Below are 22,092 nucleotides of genomic sequence, written 5' to 3'. Positions count from 1 at the left end.
TCTCTCTCTCTCCCTCCCCCCCTCTCTCTCTCCCTCTCTCTGTCAGCCTCTCTGTTCTCCCAGCTGACAGCCGTCTCCCTGCCCACACTCGCTGGAATACCACAGCTGCAGCCTCACAGGTCTGTTCCTGGGATCAGACCTTCAACAGCTGCCTGCATGTCAGTCGGTCTGAAGATTCGGCTTCTGCACCGTCTGCTGACGACGATGTTGTTGTTGTGCGTCTGTTGTTCTGCACTCATATCTCTACGGATGTGCAACTAATCTGAACAATCACGATTACAGCTCCTAACAATCATAAAAACAGAAATCATACAAATATTTTTGCACATTAGCTTTTGCGGCCGCCTGTATAGCCCACGTGGCCCCCCTCTGTCCCCCCTTTAGATAGGGCTGGTGAGACTAGTCCTATCCTAAAATACTTTGGAAGAGTTTAGGGAGTTTTATTGATTGTCTGATACAGTCAGGCGTCTCCTACGTCCTCTCCTCAGAGTGCTGGCCAACACGCAAAACCGGCTAATGTCATAATTAAGGGTGTCACGATTCCAGTAAAATAACGCGATTCTTCAATGCCGGTTTTGATACCACAGTAAAAAAGGATTTCCTAAGATTCCATGTACTTTTACTTGAAACAAACTTCTTTATTAAAGTATTAAAATTTCTTAACCCTTATGTTGTCCTCGGGTCAAATTTGACCCGTTTTCAATTTTTTCATCACAAAAAATGGGCCTTTAAAATAAGCGCTAAAAATGTCAACATTGGAAATATAATAAAAAAATCATCTAAAAAGCAGCCACAACATTGAAAAAGTGACAAAAATGTTTAAAAAAAGCTGTTTTTTTTTTCCATGGTTGATTGGAAGACAACACAAGGGTTAAGACACACAGAACGCGCATTTGAGCATTGAACAATATAACCAAGTGCATTTAATGTTCATATTGCAACCACTAGTGTCCTCCAGGCGGGACCAGAGACGTTAAAAACAGCAGCTTAGAGTCCAAAAGGACGCAAGTTGGTTAATTTATCCCAGCTACAAGGGACAGCTTAGTGTGGCTTAGGAGATCTTGTTGTGCTTTAGCAGAAAGGAGGAGAGGGACTGAGAAGGAGTCAATGTTGAAACATTTAGTCCTAGATCTTCACAGTCCTACCTACTGCACCTTTAATGCGTCACTGCTGCATCGCTCAAACTAGAAAACCGGGATTTTAAAACGTGCATTGATCGTTTTCAGGGTTTCACTTCATCATGCAGTCCCGCTCAGTGTCACGTGTCAGGCATCGTTCTGAGTGCAGCCCAATTTAATGTATTTTCCTTTGTGGAGCTGGATCCATATTAAGGAGTTTTTTTATTTAGAAACGTAGACCGAATCACATTGACGTTGCTTCCGGGTGAATTGTGGAGATATCTGAAATCCAAAATGTATTTATTTGATTGCATTTTAAACTGTAACGGTTAAAGAAACGTATACATTATATGTAGTTAAACATGGAGGTCTGACCTACCTGATGTCTTTGCTGTGCTTATTGTCTGAAAATCTAATGCAGTGAGGATTCGACTATCGGTTACACCCTGTCCCATGCCAGGACCTCGTTCTGGCTGCAGAGCGGCGGGCAGGCAGGTGTGGACTCGCTTGTAGTTACATGAACATACTGAGCTTTGTCTCGTGTTGCATCCCTCGTATATCTCTCAGGATTGGAATCCAAATCATTCAAACGGGACTCTTCAACGATCCAACTGAATTAGCACACACTGTTTGTATTTCTGTCAAACACTCAGCCTGAGTGACATCACTGTCTTGTTGCTTCAGTCTACTCACCTGTGCTCAGCTGACACTGGAAGGTATGCATGTGTGTTCTTACACACCTGAACCTGCTGAATGTGGAGCTAATGTCCTCATAAGGATATACAACGAAGGTTAGCTGAAGGTGAAAGATAAAAACACACTCACTATAAATCCCATACACTTCACAATGCTGCTTATCCATTTTCAAAGCAAAAGATGACTTTTTAGATCTTATTCTAACAGTGACCTCCCACTGTTGTAACTGCTCCGGTTACACCGAAGGGGATTTTCCCCCCGTTAGATGTTCTTACATAACATTTAAAACGTGTTTTTCTGTAGTGTAGTATTTGTTTTGCTGTTTTTAATATATGAATTCCATGTGCGGCGACGGCCAAGAAAGGCGCCTTTAAATAAAATGTATTATTATTATAACATAGTTTGTAAAAATGTCTCATGATATATTGTCTCTAGAATTGTTTTGCTTTTGTTAAAGAAAGTAAAGAAAGCGCAAAACCTAAAAAAAAAGACCTAATGACTTTGGATCACACTACTTATAGAATTGCAATGATCGGAAATCGTAACACAAGTCGAATCAGCGCCCATGTATCGTGAAGGAATCGAATCAGGACAACAGCATATCGTCCCGGTCTAAATGCAAATGTGGTTCTCTCTAATGGAGATTAAACAAAAACCACCTGCAGATTAAACCCGAATCATTAGGAAGGACTCTAAATGTTCAAGTTGTAAGATCACAGTGTTTCTTCAGTTTATTAAGCAGCGTTTTGGTCACAGAAAGACCTTTTTAAAGGTGTGTGTGTGTGTGTGTGTGTGTGTGTGTGTGTGTGTCTATCTGTGATGACCCATTTATTCTAAAGGTCTATTCCCTGGTCCATTTGTTCGGCCCACAGTAATTAGAGCATGTCAGCGGAGGACAGGCAGGGACAATAGAGTCACAGCCTGGACCTCGTGGTCCACTCATCGGGGGGGTGAAGTGTGAGATTTTGGAAGAAAAGAACAAAAAGCAGCATGTGTGTGACATGAAAGTCACGGTTCGTTTCTGCTTCCTCACAAGTATCTGGAATATATCGTGTACTTTTCTAACATGTATTTATACAGAGTGCCTCACGTTGCCGATACCTGTCTGGTCTGTTTACAACACAGATGCATTCTGGGATAGGGGAGCGACGGCCCATTGTGAGGTCGGTCCAGCGTCTCCTTACCTTTTGTTCTATTTGGCCGGTTTCTCCTTGGTTCTTTTTAATAATTAGATAAAGGTGGTTGGTTTACTGTGAACCTTGTGTCTGGCATACGTTTTGACACGTTACATCCTCTAGTCCCTTTTGGGTCTTGGTCTGATTCTTTAAAAAGAGGCTGTAACATATTTTGGGGGCTCGTCCGGGATTTGAACCTCGGATCTCTCGCAGCCCAAGTTGGACTCATACCCCTTCAAATTTTAATGTACTGTTTTAATTTTACTTGTAGTCAACTAAGTTTGTCAAAAATACCACTACTTATATTTAACCCTTGTGTTGTCTTCCCGTCAACCACAACACACCATTGTCGCTTTTTCTGACATTTTTGTCACTTTTTCAACGTTGTGGGTGCTTTTTTGATGTTTTTTCCAAAGGTATTTGATATTTTTAATGTTGACATTCTCAGTGCTTATTTTGACGGCCCATTTATTGTGATTAAAAAAACAGAAAAAAAAGCACAACATAAGGGAATACTTGTGTACTCTTTCCATCGCTTGATTTTTGCATGAGCGTAATGTAACACAACGTTGGGGCAATTTTTATTTAGATTTGTCTATTTTTTCTTCTTTACCTGGCCAGATAATGTCTCTGTAGCGAGGATGTGTCTCCGCCGAGACAGACTGTCTGTCTGTGTGGAAGGAACGCCGGGCTCGGGGGAACCTGTCAGCGCGAACATTGTGTTGCTGTGTCGACGTGCAGCAGAACGGGGGACGGTCTATATGTGGATTTTCACTGCTGCATGTGTCAATACTTGGATCTTCGCTGTGTATTTGTACATGTTTTTGTGTGTACACATGGTGGGAGAACGTGTTTAGTTTAGGGGTTGGATTTTGGTTGAGTGGGAAGACCCACGGCTCTCCAGGGCGGCTCTGGATGGGCCGACGCCGTTTGGCACCACCTACTCGTGCAAAAAGACTATCTCGTCACCGATGTACCTTAAAAATAATTGATTGCGACTGAATGTTGAGGAGGATCTCCAAGTAGCGGTCTCCAACATGAAACCAGGACTGGACTCTGTGTTCCAAACATCCATCTCATTAGGGTAGGTTAAGATCAGATTAAAGTAATGAGTAAATTACTGTAGAATAACGTTATGGCTGTTATTTTTTGTTGTCAATATGCTCGTGTTTGGAGACGCCTTCAGTGCGTGCCTGAGTAATCACTGTAGGTAATGTTTATATAGTGGGGGGGTCGCAAGTCACTTGCACCGATACTTTGGGGGTCGTGGGCTGAAAGGTTTGGGAACCCCTGAGATAAACAACCCCCCCCCTCCCCCCGAAAAAAAAAAATTAAGGCTTGAATGAGTTTGGTTGTTGTTTTTTAAGCCAAACCGTGGCTCTTGTGATTGTAAAGGGTCCTGAGGGTACCTTTCACATCTGATCCAGCGCTCGTCCTGGTACCCGTACCCAAACTTACTTCGGTTCTTTCCCTCTGTAATTACAAAAACAATTATTTTAGTTGATAACAATAATTCCACGCGTATTTACTTTACCTTATTTAGAGTATTTTACAGAAAATAAAGAGTAGGGTTCGGTACCCAGCCCTACTGGCACCACATCGGGGTGTGTAATCATTCTCTTTGTTGTGTATTTCTGCTTCTTCGGTTCATTCCTGCCATGAATCGCATCAGAAACTACGTGTTATCGTCGTGTTTATCTGCTCGTCCCCGTCGTGGGACACCGTCCGGTGTCTCTGACGGTGGCTGTAGTCGTTTTCTCCGTCTTCTCTTAGTTTCTGTTTGTCTCCGTGCTGTAAACACGTGGTCGGCGTGTTGTTCCCTCGGGGGTCACGCTGTCGTTTTGTTCCCTCCCAGATTCAGAGGAGAGAAAACTCACTCTCTCTGTTGGTTCTTTACACTAATTTCTCTTTCCCGCGGTTTCCTCTTTTTGCTTTTTCTTTCTCTTTTGTCTCAAACTGTCCCTTGCTTTGTGTCTCCGTGTTGCTTCTTTGTCTTTTATTTGTTGTCTACCCTCTTCTTTCTGTCGCAGGCTTCCTCATCTTTACCTTCCTTGTGTTACCGTTCACCGTATCTTTCTTTGTCTACGTTGCCTGTCTCCAGCTTCATGCTGTTCTATTTCTGGTCTCTATCCATCTCCTTTGAACCCTTTTGTCTCTGCATCTAGCTTTTTTCGTCCTTTTTCTTCACTGTCTCACTCGTTTCCTTACATGAGAAGGCGGACGAGTGTGACGTGTTCTCTGCTCTCTGGTCCTTTATTTAAAGATATGTAACTTTTTTACAGAAGATATGGAAAAGCATCAGTCCTGACGTGTTTGTCAATTAATTTGATGTTTTATACTGTATAACCCCCATGACATCCTCATGTTGTCCTCATGTTGTCCTCATGTTGTCCTCATGTTGTCTTCATGTTGCCCCCATGTTGTCCTCATGTTACCTTCATGTTTCCTCATGTTGTCCTCATGTTGTCTTCATGTCGTCCTCATGTTGTCCTCATGTTGTCCTCATGTTGTCTTTATGTTGCCCCCATGTTGTCCTTGTGTTGTCCTTGTGTTGTCTTCCTGTTGTCCTCATGTTGTCCTCATGTCATCCCCATGTCATCCCCATGTTGCCCCCATGTTGCCCCCATGTTGTCCTTGTGTTATCTTCCTGTTGTCCTCGTGTTGCCCTCATGTTGTCTTCATGTTGTCCCCATGTCATCCCCATGTTGTCCCCATGTTGTCCTTGTGTTGTCTTCCTGTTGCCCTCATGTTGTCCCCATGTTGCCCTCATGTTGCCCTCATGTCATCCCCATGTTGTCCCCATGTTGTCCTTGTGTTGACTTCCTGTTGTCCTCATGTTGTCCCCATGTTGCCCTCATGTTGTCCTCATGTTGTCACCATGTCGTCCCCATGTTGTCCTTGTGTTGTCTTCCTGTTGTCCTTGTGTTGTCCCCATGTTGTTCTTTCAGTCTCTTTCCCTTCTAGGTGACTGACGGATGAGTTGTAGCTATTGATTTCGGAGAGCATCGATTAATAGTCACAGTTGGTCTTCCTGAAATAATTCCCGCTGAGCTACACGTCATTCCCTCGTTTGTTGGTTTACGTCTTACTGGTAAACTCTGAAAACTCAACTAATCAGATTTTAATGAGCTTTCCACCTGTCGTCCACTCAGCGGCTTCTGTTAGGAACCGACTGCAGCTTCCTGTAGCCTTACCCGGGGTCCAGACCACACGCGACACACACACACTTCCCCTCGTCTCACGCGACAGATACGCTCTCTTTTTAATCTATGCAGCTGTCCACGCAGGCTCGCGTCTCAGCTTCCTGTCACTGTAAAAGATAGACGCATACTTCATGATGTGAGGGACTTTACTCACTCGCAAAGTCGTCGTTTCCGGCCTGTTTGTAGTGTGCGGACGAAAAGGAGCGTCAGAATGAGCAGAGAAAGCCACAATGACTCTCTGAACAGTCTCCTCACACTTCCTGTCTGTCTCACTCACACACAGATATACAGGCAAGAGTCACTGAAGTTCTGTGTGTGTGTGTGTGTGTGTGTGTGTGTGTGTGTGTGTGTGTGAGAGAGAGAGACACACTTCCTTCCTGTGGTTTTAGTTCCTTTTCTAGTCCTGTGAGAGCTCTCATTAGAGAACATCAAAACTTTTTTTTCTTTCTCCCTTTGTGTCTGACACACACACACACACACACACACACACACACACACACACACACAGTGGCTCTTCACAGCTCGGTGTAGAAATCCGTGTGAACTCGCCCCCCAGAGGTGGCAACGTATCTGTGAAAATAAAGTCAACATGAACTCACAGAGGCCCGTTGGTGACACCTGCATCACACAGTCGGGGTGATTTAATTTCACCTGAGAGCACAAAGTTACATCACAATCTGCAGACAGAGCGCCAAATAAATTAGTCTAAGAGTACAAATACTGCTAACTAAATGGGCCTATTCTGCTGTGTTCTTCTGTTCCAACTGGCTGAATGTGTACATGAACAAACCGATAGATTTTCTTGTATTTGTAGTCCTGAACTGCATAGCTTACTACAAAAATCTCACCGCAGTCTTGCTACCACGAGCTCATTTTAGCTAACATTAGCTAGCATGTTAAGCGTGGCTAGTCAGTCTTTCACTTGCTCTGGGGCTAGTTGAGTAGCAAGTGGCTCGTTGGTCTACGGGTATGATTCACCTGAGAGCACAAAGTTCAATTCAATTCAATTTTATTTATAGTATCAATTCATAACAAGAGTTATCTCAAGACACTATACAGATAGACCACACTCCAGAATTTACAAGGACCCAACAGGTCTAGTAGTCTCCTCCAGAGCAAGCAACAGGGCCACAGAGGCGGGGAAGAACTTCCTTTTAGGCAGAAACCTCGGTCAGACCCAGGCTCTTGGTAGGCGGTGTCTGACGACCGGTTGGGGTTAGATCACAATAAGTTGCATCACAATCTGCAGACAGAGCGCCAAATAAAGTAGTGTAAGTGTAGGAATACTGCCATTGAATACTGCTTACTAAATGGGCCTATTCTGCTGTGTTCTTCTTTGTTCATATTTACATGAACAAACCGATAGATTTTGTTCTATCTGTAGTCCTGAACTGCATGGCTTACTACAAAATCTCACCGCAGTCTTGCTACCACGAGCTAATTTCAGCTAACATTAGCTAGCATGTTAAGCGTGGCTAGTAAGTCTTTCACCTGCTCTGGGGCTAGTTGAGTAGCACGTGGCCTTGATGGTCTAGGGGTAGGATTCTTGCTTAGGGTGCAAGAGGTCCCGGGCTCAAATCTCGGATGAGTCCATGTTTTGGGGGGGGGCAGTAGCTCAGTCGCTAGGGGGTTGGGAACCGGAGGGACAGAGTGTGGATTGGTAGCTGGAGGAAAAACAAAGATGTCCCTACAAAGGCCCGTTCTTTTCCTGTAATTGAATATTTTTATTTTATTTACATTTAAAGAATTAACAAACAAAACACTGGGTCATTACAAAAATAAAATTACAAAGGCCCAATCTGAGCCAGGAAAACCCCTAAAATCTGTCCAGTGAATGTTGGTGTATGATGTAAAGATCTTCGATATCATCTTTCAGTTAGCTGTAAAAGCTCGGCACTAAGCTCAGAGACGCTTTTGATTACAAACCCCTTAAAGCAAGCTTAATCTGGTTCTAAAAACGTGTTTTGTGTAAATAAGGACTCTTATAGAGTAAGAATTCGGGCCGGCTGAGCGGCTCAGCTCTGAACCCCCCACTTTTGCTCACTAGCTGCATTTAGGTTTTTCTGCTTTTTAGACTCTTACATACAAATAATTTACTGGAGAGTCTGATTTAACAACCTGAAAGCCGAGAGCAGGAGCATAGAGTTGCATCTTTACCCCTCCTGTCGTCCTCGGGTGGACTTTGATGCCCTTTAAAAAAATGTTTGTTTTTTTGTCAGTTTTTAAACCCTGAAGACACAACGGGTTAAGAATGCTTTGGAGTAAATCACAAGTTTTATCAAGATTAGATATTAAAGATTCTTTGGACAACAATACGATATTTGCTGCTATCTTAACGTCTGTCACCATACGATTGTCTACTCCATTCAGGGACCTGCGATCGATACGAGACAATTTTATTAATGTTGTTTTAAGGGTTATAACAACCCTAAACTAACATGATTTCAGTCAGTGTTGTGGTGAGTTGTCTCAACATATCTGAGGGATGTTTCTTGCTTGTACAATTTTCAGCAGACCTTCTCTGAGAATCTTTTTCATATTGGATCGTGAATGTGAACGGATTGCCCTCGAATGAGTCTGAAAGTCATTGCTGATACCCGGCCATTGGTGGAGACATACGGAGTTAAACATTTAAGGACTTTAGCCTAATGAAGACAAATCGGGAGGTGTGGTTTGGCTCCAATCTTACCATAAATAAGACTTCAGAAGGAACATGGCACCCTGCTTCAGAGAGTTGACAGACAGTCATCTGAACTCTTACCTTCTGCACTCAGGAGCAGTGTATATCTCTCTCTAAGACGAGGGTGAAATGAGTGATTCACCGGCGTCCCTGTCCTCGTTGAGATTTATTTTGACAGTTATGAGGTGCATTAATCTGCCGTAAACCTGTAACCGAGGCAACATTTCTGCACGTTGCAGTGGAGACAGCTGCAGATTCCTGTAGTTGTGGAAGTTTCTTGTTACAGCGAGGGAGGAGTTTTGTGTCTGAGAGATCTTGTTGAAACAGAATAAAGACAAAAGGCTGAAAACTGAATTTAAGGTTTAAGGTATTCGGTGAAAATGTTTAGTTGTTTTCTGCAGGGAACAATCAAAAATGACAAGAGCAGCTCTCACAATGCACAAAGTTACAGAGTAACAACAGTTCAGTGTGGATTCAGTCAGTAATACACTTCTTTATATCCAGCGCCCCCCCTAGAGGAAAACTGGAAACCAGTTTAATCTCAAACATAACATTCAGTGGACCTCAGGCAGATAGTTGGACCTCTTACGTATTTCGGACTCTGCCCCTCATGTGTCAAAGTGTCTTGACCGGTCCTTCTCTCTTAGCTGAAGACGGACATCTTATCTCTTGGATAGGCTCTGGTCTCGACCTGAGACCTTTGGCCGTCACGCTCCACACACGGGTTAAAACAACCAGTTTAAAATCTGGCTCTTGTGTTGGAGGTTTAGGGATTTCCTGTGAGCAGGACTGGACTCACGTGAGATCAGAAATGTCATCTTGGGCTCAGAGGAACCTGCAGCCGCATCCTAACGAGCTCGTTGCTCCTCCATGGAACCTGCAGCTGCATCCTAACGAGCTCGCTGCTCCTCCATGGAACCTGCAGCCGCATCCTAACGAGCTCGCTGCTCCTTCATGGAACCTGCAGCCGCATCCTAACAAGCTCGTTGCTCCTCCATGGAACCTGCAGCCGCATCCTAACGAGCTCGCTGCTCCTTCATGGAACCTGCAGCCGCATCCTAACGAGCTCGCTGCTCCTCCATGGAACCTGCAGCCGCATCCCAACGAGCTCGCTGCTCCTCCATGTTTCTTGGGGAATTAGGTGTTCTGTGTTCTCCTTTTCATTACGTCTGAGGGGGGAAGAGCCCTGGCTTTGTCACCAGAACCACTATGTGCATTTTTCAACTCTCTATGAAGCAATTTAAAACATATTTCCTTGAAAAGCTGCAAAAAAAACACCACCTTGAGTATTTTAAATCCTAAAGCTTTAGTGCGTAACTTTTTAATATCAATAAACATCTGTTAAATTCAAACGGTTGCCTGGAAACCTCGTCCGAAAAGAAGTTATTGTAATTCTTTTCTTTTCTTTTATTAATCAAGCAAGTCATGAATGTAAATGTTTAGATGCAAACCACTGTTACGACCTTTTAACCAGCGTGTTGCTGAAGGACATTTACACCACAAGGCAGCCACGCGATGAACTTATTTAGGGTTCTTTTTTCTTTAAAACACACACACACACACACACACACAGACTCAGCAACGGGGAAACAAACTGAGAACTTCAGTGACACTAGCCTGTGTGTGTGTGTGTGCGTGTGCGTGTGCGTGAGACAGGCAGGCAGACAGGAAGTGTGAGCAGAGGGAAGTGTTCAGTCCTTGTGGCTTTCACTGCTAGTTGTGACGCTCCCTTTCAAACAGGCAGGAAACAAAACTCTGAAGTAGTGAAGTAAAATGTCTAATGACAGACACACACACACACACACACACACACACACACACATTCAGCAGCCGAGGGCAGAACTAAGAGCTTCAGTGACACTTGCCTGTGTGTCTGTGTGTGAGTGTGAGTGTGTGTGTGTGTGTGTGTGTGTGAGTGTGAGTGTGTGTGTGTGTGTGTGTGAGAGACGGGCAGACAGACAGGAAGTGTGAGCAGAGCGGAAGTGTTCAGTCATTGTGGCTTCCACCGCTCATGCTGACGCTCCTTTTCTTTCACACGCCACAAACGGGCCGGAAACCATGATCACAAAAAAAAAGGTCAACGCAAAATCGAAACTAAGACAAAAGAAAAAGTAGATCAAGTCCCATATCACGGGTAGAAACTGTCTGTTTCTACATCTTCAGTTGGATTTAAATGCACACAACAGAGTATTTTTTTACTAGAAGTGAAGGATCTGAATACTTGCTTTGCACCCTGTGTTTAAAGTCAACTCTTCTTTCTACTAGTGGGGAATAACATCCATTAAAAGAAGCTGCATTGTGATTACAGGAGGTATTATAAGATTTAAAGGTTATTACCTTTAGTGTACATATCACACAGCTGTTGTAAAAACTAACCTCTACCTGTTGAACTATCCACGTGGATCGGCTGATTCAGAGGCAGCGGACCCTTCGACCCCCCGGCTTGTAAATTAGCCGAGCGTAGATGAATCAATGGCACGGAGCCCTGGGGGGATGGGTCACCTTTGACACTGCCGGTATGGGCTTTGCGCCTGCACACCCCCCCCCCCCCCCCCCCCCCCCCCCCCCCCCCCCCCCCCCCCCCCCCTACCCCCCCCATTTGCCTCAAGACGTTTTTTGACGTGTGGAGGACCAGAGATGTTCAGTTTGTGCCTATTTATTTAATCTGTTGGGAAGTTAACTCTTTGGTAGCTTGCCTTGTTCATCCTTTGTTTTGTATTTATTTGTTTTGGGCACTTCGGCCTTTAATCACCAGGACAGCATGGAAGTGGAGAGGGGGGGGGGGAAGACATGCAGGAAACCCGCCTCAGGTTGGATTTTGATAATGTGAACATTGCTAAATCTGGTGGAAAATCTAGCAACGACACCAGATCGGGTCCCCCTTTTTTCCGGCGCCCTTGTGCAAACCACGACCGTCTTCGAACTCTGCTTTCATTTTGATCTCAACCACACACCTGAAAGGTTTTGTGAGTACATGTCGCACGGTTGCGACCCCTCGTCACTCCCAACTCTTAAAATACTGGTGATTGGTCAGTTGCTCTCGGCGTCAGATACCGACTCAGGAATCACCCTCCACCACGGTGCTATAAGATGACGTAGTGTGAACAATGACAGCGGTAGCGGCCGAGGGTTGCTGGTTCAAGTCCCTGTATGGACCGGGGCTTGGGAGCTGTAGAAATGCCGGTTTACCTTCTAGTGCTCTTGAGCAAGGCACCGACCCACCACCCGCGCTCAGGTTGCTAGTCCAGCAAAACAGAGTGTAATTTCCCCATAGGGGATCAATAAAGTGTATAAATTTAAAAAATTAATAAATTGAAGAGCATCCACGTAAGGAGGCAAAACCGTCAAAAGGCAACAAATGATAGAAAAAGCGACAAAAACTTGAACAACCTTGAAATGAATTATCAAAAAAAAACTTGAAGGTGCCAAAAAACAGCCATGAAAAGCAACAAAAAAGCCCCGTTTTGATTACTGGGGGGGTTCTAATAGTGTGCATGATTTAAAGGCTGTGGGATCATGATTTTGGTTTTAATGGGTTTCAGTGGGACATTTTTGTCCTTACGGGTCCTCCAGTGTCTGTTTTGGCTGAACAGTTTATGACTGACTTATTATAGCAGCTGTGGTTGAACCTCTTGTTTGTTTCCTATCATAAAAACAGAAATATGTGCTCTATTTCTTCAGAGAATAATAATAATAAGTTGAAACTCTGAGAATGCAAGAGGGGCATGAGAAACTTGCTGTATTGTTATGCGGGCTCTGAGGATCCTGTTTCAACCTTTTGGGTCCTGCTTGCAATCATAAATATGGATGAGCATGTCAGGAAAAGGGCTCATTATAATATTTACTCTCCACATGGGTTGCATCCTCTTTGATAACCTTGACCCCCGCTGTCTGGGGGGTGCGCCTCAGACCGCCGCCATTTTGACTCTTTGACCTGCAGAGGAGCACTTTGCCTGAGGGGCCACTCTGCTAATAGCCATGTAGTTAAAAAACACTGTCAACAAAACTTTCTTCTTGGAAACTTCCGTTCCCTCCATCCCTCCCTCCCTCTCTCTCTCTCTCTCTCTCTCGCTCCCGCCACAGTTCTTTCCTGTATTAAGGTGATGAAAAATGTGACAAAAATGGCGACAAAGGTGACAAACGTTGAAAAACAAGGCAACAAAAATGTTGAAATGTTGACGAAAAATGTGACAAATGCAGAAAATCTGAGAAAAAGGCGCTAAACAAGGCGAAAAATGCCGAATTAAAGCGTCAGAAAGGTGACAGAAACACGTCTCTAAACTGAGTAAACGTTCTCCTGATGCATCACTTCCTGTGGCCGGGTTGGTTCAGTGGTTCAGCGGGCGCACGTGTACTGAGAGGAGGAGAGGTTTAAGCCCAGACGCAGAGGTCCAGGGTTCAAATCCGACCTGAAATGAGTTCCTGCATGTCTTCCTTCTTCTGTCTCCCCCTTCTCACCTAGCTGTCCTATCAGACATTAAAGGTGGAAAAGCCCAAAAATTAAAATAACAAATGCATCTCTTCCTCTGCAGAAGTTACGCTGGATCATAACATTTAGATCATTTGGGGATTATTTCTTTAAAACCCGGCCATTATTTTCTTTATTAACCACACAGATATGCAGACAACACTTTAACAACAACTAGTGTAATATGAATATGCACTTCACGTAAATCATCTGCATGTGAGGTCTACGAGACAAACGGATAAAGATAAAGAGACACATGCTCTGTGGTGTTTAACACGAAAGAGGAGAAGGGCTGTGGCTCTCGGTCTGATTAAAATGTATAGTTAAAAACTTCATGCTTCAGTGACATTCATTAAACACTCAGACTTTAAATGTGAGTTGAATGAAAACCTTCACGTTGTCCTCGGGACAAATCGACCCGTTATCCTATATCAATGTTCTTTTTAACCCTTGTGTTGACTTCCCGTCAAAATTGAAAATTAACACTTTTTTGGTTGTTTTATATCAATGTTTTTAACTTTTTGATGTTTTTTTCCCCCAATGTTTGTCACTTTCTTGACACGTTTTCAACACTAGGTAACACTAACTTATTAACTTTAGTTTTAAAGTTATTTTTGGAATTTATGGTCAATAAACCTCATTTGTAGGAAATTCTACCTAATGTTTGAGTTAGAAAAGCAGAAATTATGAATTATTGTGACTAAAATTAAAGGAATGGATGTTGATGATAATCACAGACTGGAATATGAAACTTACCCCTCAAAATTACCCCAAAGAGCAGTGTGTGGAATCAATCTCTCTCTCTCTCTCTCTCTCTCTGTGTTATCTTTCCTTTTCAACATATTTCCTTTTATTCCTTCTCAATATCAAATTTACTTAGATTTTCTATTTTTTCTCTTGTATTGCATTGCAATCACAGCATACATGATTAATACATCAGAAAACAGTGCTGGTGATTATATGAAAGCCTAATAACACAGAGAATGAAAGAAATGAAAGAAAACAAATGTCTGAAGGATGAGTAAATCAAGCAGGAAGAGACTCGTTTGTGTAGTCAGACCCTTTAATGTGCATCTGTCTCAGGTTTCTCCCTCTGGCCTGGATCCCCATGTCCAGGTGTTAGGGTTCTGGCCTGCATCACCATGTCCAGGTGTTAGGGTTCTGGCCTGCATCGCCATGTCCAGGTGTTAGGGTTCTGGCCTGCATCACCATGTCCAGGTGTTAGGGTTCTGGCCTGCATCACCATGTCCAGGTGTTAGGGTTCCCCAACGTTCTGTTAAACAGGAGCTGGTCCTCTTTCACTTCTCTAAACACTGTTTTGCCCTCAGTTCCACTTCCTGTTACTGAGAAACATCCTTTCTTAGGTTGAGATTACTGGGGGGGAGGTTTCCTTGTCATTCCACCTGCTCTGGCACTTCTCCCTCTCATTCCCCCTGCTCTGGTGTTTCCCCCTCTCATTCCTTCTGCTCTGGTGTTTCCCTCTCTCATTCCCCCTGCTCTGGCGTTTCTCCCTCTCATTCCCCCTGCTCTGGCGTTTTCCCCTCTCTTTCCCACTGCTCTGGCACTTCTCCCTCTCATTCCCCCTGCTCTGGCGTTTCACCCTCTCATTCCCCCTGCTCTGGTGTTTACCCCTCTCATTCCCCCTGCTCTGGCCTTTCCTTCCTAACTTTAAAATGGTTTTCTGTTGTTTACCAGACAGACTCTTGCAACACAGAGCCAAAAATTTGCCTAAATTTCTTGATTGTGCACCGCGTAAACCAGCTGATAATCTCCACTGACTCCTAGATTCATAATTTCCAGATCAGTTGACCCTCCTGTCGTCCTCGGGTCAAATTTGGCCCATTTTCAAAAAGCTTTTATATCAGAAATTTGGGATTCTTTCCTCTAAATTGCCAAAACAAAATAACTTGAATGGTGACCTACAATGCTCTTCACAAGTGAAATTAATTTACTACCGTCACTGACTTTGTTTGTTGTTTATTTAATTTTATCAGCCCGAATGCCAGCCTTAGCCCCACCCTCAACATTCGAGGTCGGACAGTTCATATTCTGACTAAAATCTGAGTATGACCACGTCAGGCTACAGTTTTATAGCATTTGAAATAACAAAAAATGACAGAACATTGATAAAAGGGACAAAAATGGGAAAAAAACAACTAATACCTCAAAAAGTACAGAAAAACCTAAATTAAGTGACAAAAACATTAATAAGAAGGACAAAAGTGTAAAAACAAAAGTTTGTATTTTAAATTTTGACCCAGAAAAACAAGTTTCCTGGTCAACGGGAAGGCAACACAAGGGTTAAGTAACTGTGTCGCTGCTCTCCTCGGGCCACTGAAGTCGTGTTGGGTAGCCGGGGCCGAGGCGGAGGTCTAAATTCCGACACTGTAGAGACTTGTAGGGAGTGATACACTTCTTAGTTCCTGTCAATGATGAATGAAATCACCGCAGATGAATGTCTGCATAAACCCTCCAAACACACCACCCTCTCCACCCCCTCACCGAGGTGTTACAACATGCTGCGACCTGACTGAAATGTTCTCTTATACATCTGCGGGGTAAGGCACCGTGTGCCAGCGGGGACAGAAAGGCGGTGCAGGTCTCACATGCACAGACCAGGGCCAAGTATGTGTCAAGTTTACACTGCAGCTAAAAGCTCAATGAAATCAGTGGCTGAGGCTCATGTTTCCACCTTCAAGTTAGGTTTTTCTAACAGTTTTTAGCTTAATCCAGTGTGAAGTTAAACCATCAGGGTTTTGTTTTTGTAATCGTTGGGTTGTGGCTCCATGATCTGAGATTGTGTGTTTTCTTTATTTAAGCTTTATTTATTCAACGAAGGCTTGCCATGCATGCTGGGCACTCACACGGATCCGCCATGTTTTTAACACCTTCACAATAGAGCTCAACAGTGTGGTTCCCTTTGATATTCACCTAAAGGATTTTTAATTATCAGCCATGATGTCTAATGCATCCCAGGTTGGACTGACCTCGAGGTCCGAGGTAGTGAAACAAACGTTTCTGCTCCTGTAGAAGCTAGAAGTCTGAATGAAATCAACAGACGTGTTGACAAAAAGGTGACAAATGCTGAAAAGGTGACAAAACAGGCAACCAACAAGGCGACAAATGCAGATATAGGTGAAGAAAATGGTGACAAAAAGACGTCCCAAAAAGTGAGAAAATGCCCCAAAAATGCGCCAGATATTTTGAAACGTTGATGAAAACCATGACAGATGCTGAAAAGGTGACGAAAAAAGGCAGCAAGGCGACAAAAATGACGAAAAAGGGAAGAAAATTGTGATGAAAAGACGTCCAAAAAAGTGACAAATGCCAAAAAAGCGATAAGTACTATATGTTGAAACGTTGACAAAAAAGATGACACACTGTCAATCGACCTTGTTTAACCCTAACCACCCCCCCGCCCACCGTCATCAGCCCCCAGAGGAGCCTGTTCACTGGAAGGCTGCTCCTTCCCAAGTGCAGGACCAACAGACCCAAGGACCTAACATCAGACTATATAACTCCTCACTGGGGGGGGCGGGGGGGAGGAAATACGGCAGAGAGGACAACACACACACACACACATATACACACACACACACGCACCTGGACTCCCAAAAATACATGGTCACTTGTACTGGACTCAACACTGACACTTTTGATAGTGGTTTATGGTCTTTTTTTGTCTTTATTTGATGAATGTTCTTCCTCTTCTCCTCCTTCTTCTTCTTCTTCTTATTATTATTATTATTACTGTTATTTTGTTGTCTTTATATATTGTCTTTTTATTTATTTTTTCTTGCTAAAACTGCTGCTGGAATTTTCAACTTCCTCGCGGGAGTCATCCCAACAGGATCAATAAAGAGAGGTCTAAGTCTACGGGGATTAAACCCACCACTTTTTAACGATCCCAGTGTGTTGTTTCCCACCCGAACCCACAAAGGCTTCCTGACTCTGAGAGAAAGGGAACTGGCTGATGGATATATGGTTGTTTCCTAATTTGGTTGGCCTTTTGCTCCCCGTGTGCTGGACTGGCTTTTGTAAATGAACTGATGCTGCCTCATTAAGGGGGGGCGGGGGGGGGGGGTCTGTTTTATCACCCAGTAAACTGTTGGGACAAACAACAGACTGAGCTGTTATTCTTCATCTGCTAAATCTAAGTACCTTGGTCCTCTAGGGTTTAATTATACTGCGTTGAACTGAATTAGAATTAATGAAACACTTTGTAATACTCTGGGACGCAGGCGGCACATCAAGCTGTCCTACTTTCTAGTTTTCTCATATAGTGTGTGTGTGTGTGTGTGTGTGTGTGTGTGTGTGTGTGTGTGTGTGCACCGTAGGCAGCTGTGTACATGTTTGACGTCCTTATTTAATCTGGTTCATGCTTTACATCACCATTCATATTATGAGTAATGATGCGTTGTTACATAGTGATGCTTTGTTACATAATGATGCTTTGTTACATATGCGTTGTTACATAGTGATGCGTTGTTACATAGTGATGCGTTGTTACATAGTGATGCTTTGTTACATAATGATGCTTTGTTACATATGATGCTTTGTTACATATGATATGTTGTTACATAATGATGCTTTGTTACATAGTGATGCTTTGTTACATATGCGTTGTTACATAGTAATGCGTTACATAGTGATGCGTTGTTACATAATGATGCTTTGTTACATATGATGCTTTGTTACATATGATATGTTGTTACATAATGATGCTTTGTTACATAGTGATGCGTTGTTACATAGTGATGCGTTGTTACATAGTGATGCGTTGTTACATATGATGCGTTGTTACATAGTAATGCTTTGTTACATAGTGATGCTTTACATAGTGATGCGTTACATAGTGATGCGTTGTTACATAGTGATGCTTTGTTACATAATGATGCGTTGTTACATAATGATGCGTTGTTACATAGTGATGCGTTGTTACATATGATGCTTTGTTACATATGATATGTTGTTACATAATGATGCTTTGTTACATAGTGATGCGTTGTTACATAGTGATGCGTTGTTACATAGTGATGCGTTGTTACATATGATGCGTTGTTACATAGTAATGCTTTGTTACATAGTGATGCTTTACATAGTGATGCGTTACATAGTGATGCGTTGTTACATAGTGATGCTTTGTTACATAGTGATGCGTTGTTACATAATGATGCGTTGTTACATAGTGATGCGTTGTTACATAGTGATGCGTTACATAGTGATGCGTTGTTACATATGATGCGTTGTTACATAATGATGCTTTGTTACATATGATACGTTGTTACATAATGATGCTTTGTTACATTGTGATGCAGTGTTACATAGTGATGCGTTGTTACATTGAGATGCAGTGCTACATAGTGATGCGTTGTTACATTGTGATGCAGTGTTACATAATGATGCGTTGTTACATTGTGATGCAGTGTTACATAATGCTGCGTTGTTACATTGTGATGCAGTGTTACATAATGCTGCGTTGTTACATTGTGATGCAGTGTTACATAATTCTGCGTTGTTGACATTTCCGGTGTTTCTGTCTTTTCGTCTTTAGATGAAGAGATGTTTTCGTGTACGACTCAGGCCATATCCGACATCGTTATTCTGGTGGACGGCTCCTGGAGCATCGGCCGCATCAACTTCAGACTCGTCCGGACTTTCCTGGAGAACCTGGTCAAGGCTTTCTCTGTAGAGTTCGACAAAACCAGGATCGGTGAGGAAGGTTTTGATTGACCATTTGGAAGGTTTTGTGTCTAAGTGACATTAGTCCAAATTAAACGAAATCGCTGCAGTCGACAGCTGTGAAACAAGCAACAATGTAAATGAATGGGACAATTGGCCAGCTTCCATTTACCTTTACTTAAGTGCTGTTTTGCCGCCGACAGACTCAGATTATTATTCTTAATGTCTGACAACTTAATGGAAAGGATTTCTAAAGAGGTCAACCTATCTGTTAAAGAGTAAGATCCTTTTTTTTTTTTTTTTTAAGATAAAAACATCCGCAAAATTACATTCCCTAAAACCACCAGACTTCCATGTTAATAAACAGTAATTTTAGCATCGTAAAGTACACTTCATTCAAAGACGACAGAACCAGAATATAACTAAAAAAGCTGTTTTGGGGTCTTCTTTCGCACTTTTCCAACCATCACATGTCTTGTTTTGGTTGAAATAAACAAACAGTTTATAGATTCACATGTGAAGATATGTTGGCTTTATACATGCTAACAGTGTTGTTTATTTAAATGGAGTCTGGTGGGTTCAGCGCTAGTGACCTTAGAGCCGTTTCTGGTTAAACTGAAAGGTCTCAAAGAGGTTTTAAAGCTCTATCTCTGTAGGGATCCTTTTCATAGTGTTGTCAGACACTTAGAAGAATAATCTGAGCTGTCAGCAGCAAAAATTAAAAAAAAGCACTTTTACTGGACCAAATAGATGATGCACCATTGCAGCCTGGTCTGTGGCTCACGCTCAATACTGGACCTGGATCCACAGTCAAATGGTCCAGGAAATCATTGGCGAATCCTTGTTTTAAACCATAGCGTTTTATTTTTAATTGAATCTTTTACTTGTGTGTGTGTGCATTTTTGTGGGTTTGTGTTTGTGCTTGTGTCTGTCCGTGCTTGTGGGTGTGTGCACGTGCACATGTCTGTGTGTGATTGTGCTTGTGTGTGCGTCTGTGTGTGTGTACTCACATGTCTGTGTGTGACTGTGGGTGTGTCTGTGTGTGTGTGTGCTCACATGTCTGTGTGTGATTGTGTGTGTGGGTGTGCACATGTCTGTGTGTGTGTGTGTGTGTGTGTGTGTGTGTGTGTGTGCTTGTGCACATGTCTGTGTGTGTGTGTGTGTGTGTGTGCTTGTGCACATGTCTGTGTGTGTGTGTTTGTGTGTGTGTGTGTGTCTGTGTGTGTGTGTGTGTGTGTGTGTGTGTGTGTGTGTGTGTGTGTGTGTGTGTGTGTGTGTGTGTGTGTGTCTGTGTGTGTGTGTGTGTGTGTGTGTGTGTGTGTGTCTGTGTGTGTGTGTGTGTGTGTGTGTGCAGGCCTGGCTCAGTACAGCGGAGACCCCCGGATCGAGTGGCATCTCAACGCTCACACCACCAAGGAGGCGGTGATGGAGGCTGTGAAGAACCTTCCGTATAAAGGAGGAAACACACTGACGGGTACGGTGCGCTTAGTTGTCAACTATTAAATTAATAAGCAACCATTTTGGTAACGGATTAATCAGCTTGAGTCATTTTTTATTAAAAAAGTAAAACTTCTCTGATTCTCCTTTTACATTAAACTGAACATCTTTGACTTGTGGACAAAACGAGACATTTGAGGACGTCATGTCGGGCTTTTGGGGGAAACAACTACATCTAAAATTTTGATTTTCTGACATTTTAGAGACCAAACAGCTTAAAAAACAGAAAAGCTGCCTTGCATCTTTGAGTGACTCCGTAGTCGAGTGTCAACGAGCTGAAGTAACACCGAAGTACCCCGCGGGTGTAAAACAGACATCGAGTACCCGTGGTGTCATTAATGGACCCGACAGAAGTCAGCTGCTCATTACGTTCACACACACACTCGTTAGACTCAACACTTGTCGAGCTGTTAACGACCGTTAAAAGGCCTGGCGTTCATTAAGGCTTCGAGCCGAGTCGTGTCCTCCCTACGCCTCAGAGGTCAGAGGTCAGAGTCGGGTTCAATCACACCGTCAGCCGGGGCTTAACTTACTGTGTTACTGTTTAATGCTTTTTAGACATTTTAATTTTGTGGGATTTTGGAAACATTTTTTTACTATATTTTAACTTTTTATTTAATTTTTTTTACGCTTTTCTTTCTGACGTTTCACGTTTTCAGTTTTTTTTTTTTTTTTTACGCTTTATTACGACTTTTTTCTTCCGCTGTTTTGACGTATTAATTCTGTTTTACGCTTTTTTGACAATTAATTTTTTGTTAAATTTTTTCAACTTTTTCTAAACTTTATTTAATTTTTATTTAATTTGTTTAATCCTTTTCTTTCTGACGTTTGATTTTTTTTGGATTTTTTTTTTCTTTTTTATTACGCTTCATTACGACTTTTTTCTTCCACTGTTTTGACGTATTAATTCCGAACCTTTAGTTTTTTACTACTGACTTTTTTTTTTCTTTAATTGTAACGGTGTCTCTGTCACGTTGTCTCACTCACTGTTTTCCCGTCTGTGTCTGAGCAGGTCTGGCTCTGACCTTCATCCTGGAGAACAGTTTCAAACCGGAGTCTGGAGCCAGGCCCGGCGTTCCCAAGATAGGGATCCTCATCACTGACGGGAAGTCCCAGGACGACGTGATACCCCCCGCTCGGAGCCTGAGGGATGCTGGGATAGAACTGTTCGCCATCGGTACGCCACACCTACACTAACACCTAAACACACCTACACACACCTACACTAACACCTAAACACACCTACACTAACACCTAAACACACCTACACTAACACCTAAACACACCTACGCTAACACCTAAACACACCTACAATAACACCTAAACACAGCGACACTAACGCAGGAAACACACCTAAACACACCGACACTAACGGCGGAAACACACCTAAACACACCTACACTAACACCTAAACACACCTACACTAACACCTAAACACACCTAAACACACCTACACAAACACCAGAAACACACCTAAACACACCGACACTAACGACGGAAACACACCTAAACACACCGACACTACCTCCAGAAACACACCTAAACACACCGACACTACCTCCAGAAACACACC

At 43.0% G+C, this 22,092-nt stretch overlaps 1 protein-coding gene across 1 annotated transcript in view; it reads left to right on the top strand.

Moving 5' to 3' along the window:
* The window catches only part of LOC117957217 (collagen alpha-1(XIV) chain-like), a 146,732-nt gene that overhangs the window by 33,899 nt on the left and 90,741 nt on the right, over positions 1–22,092 (top strand). Inside the window, exons 7-9 of the mRNA XM_034892813.1 lie at positions 18,895–19,053; positions 20,377–20,496; positions 21,532–21,714. Of these exons, the coding sequence (XP_034748704.1) occupies positions 18,895–19,053; positions 20,377–20,496; positions 21,532–21,714 (462 nt within the window). The remainder of the gene's footprint in view (positions 1–18,894; positions 19,054–20,376; positions 20,497–21,531; positions 21,715–22,092) is intronic.

Source organism: Etheostoma cragini, chromosome 14, assembly GCF_013103735.1.
Source record: "Etheostoma cragini isolate CJK2018 chromosome 14, CSU_Ecrag_1.0, whole genome shotgun sequence".
In the NCBI taxonomy this organism is placed as follows: domain Eukaryota; kingdom Metazoa; phylum Chordata; class Actinopteri; order Perciformes; family Percidae; genus Etheostoma; species Etheostoma cragini.
The sequence above is the reverse complement of the archived record's forward strand: the minus strand, read 5'-3'. Positions and strand labels throughout refer to the sequence as shown.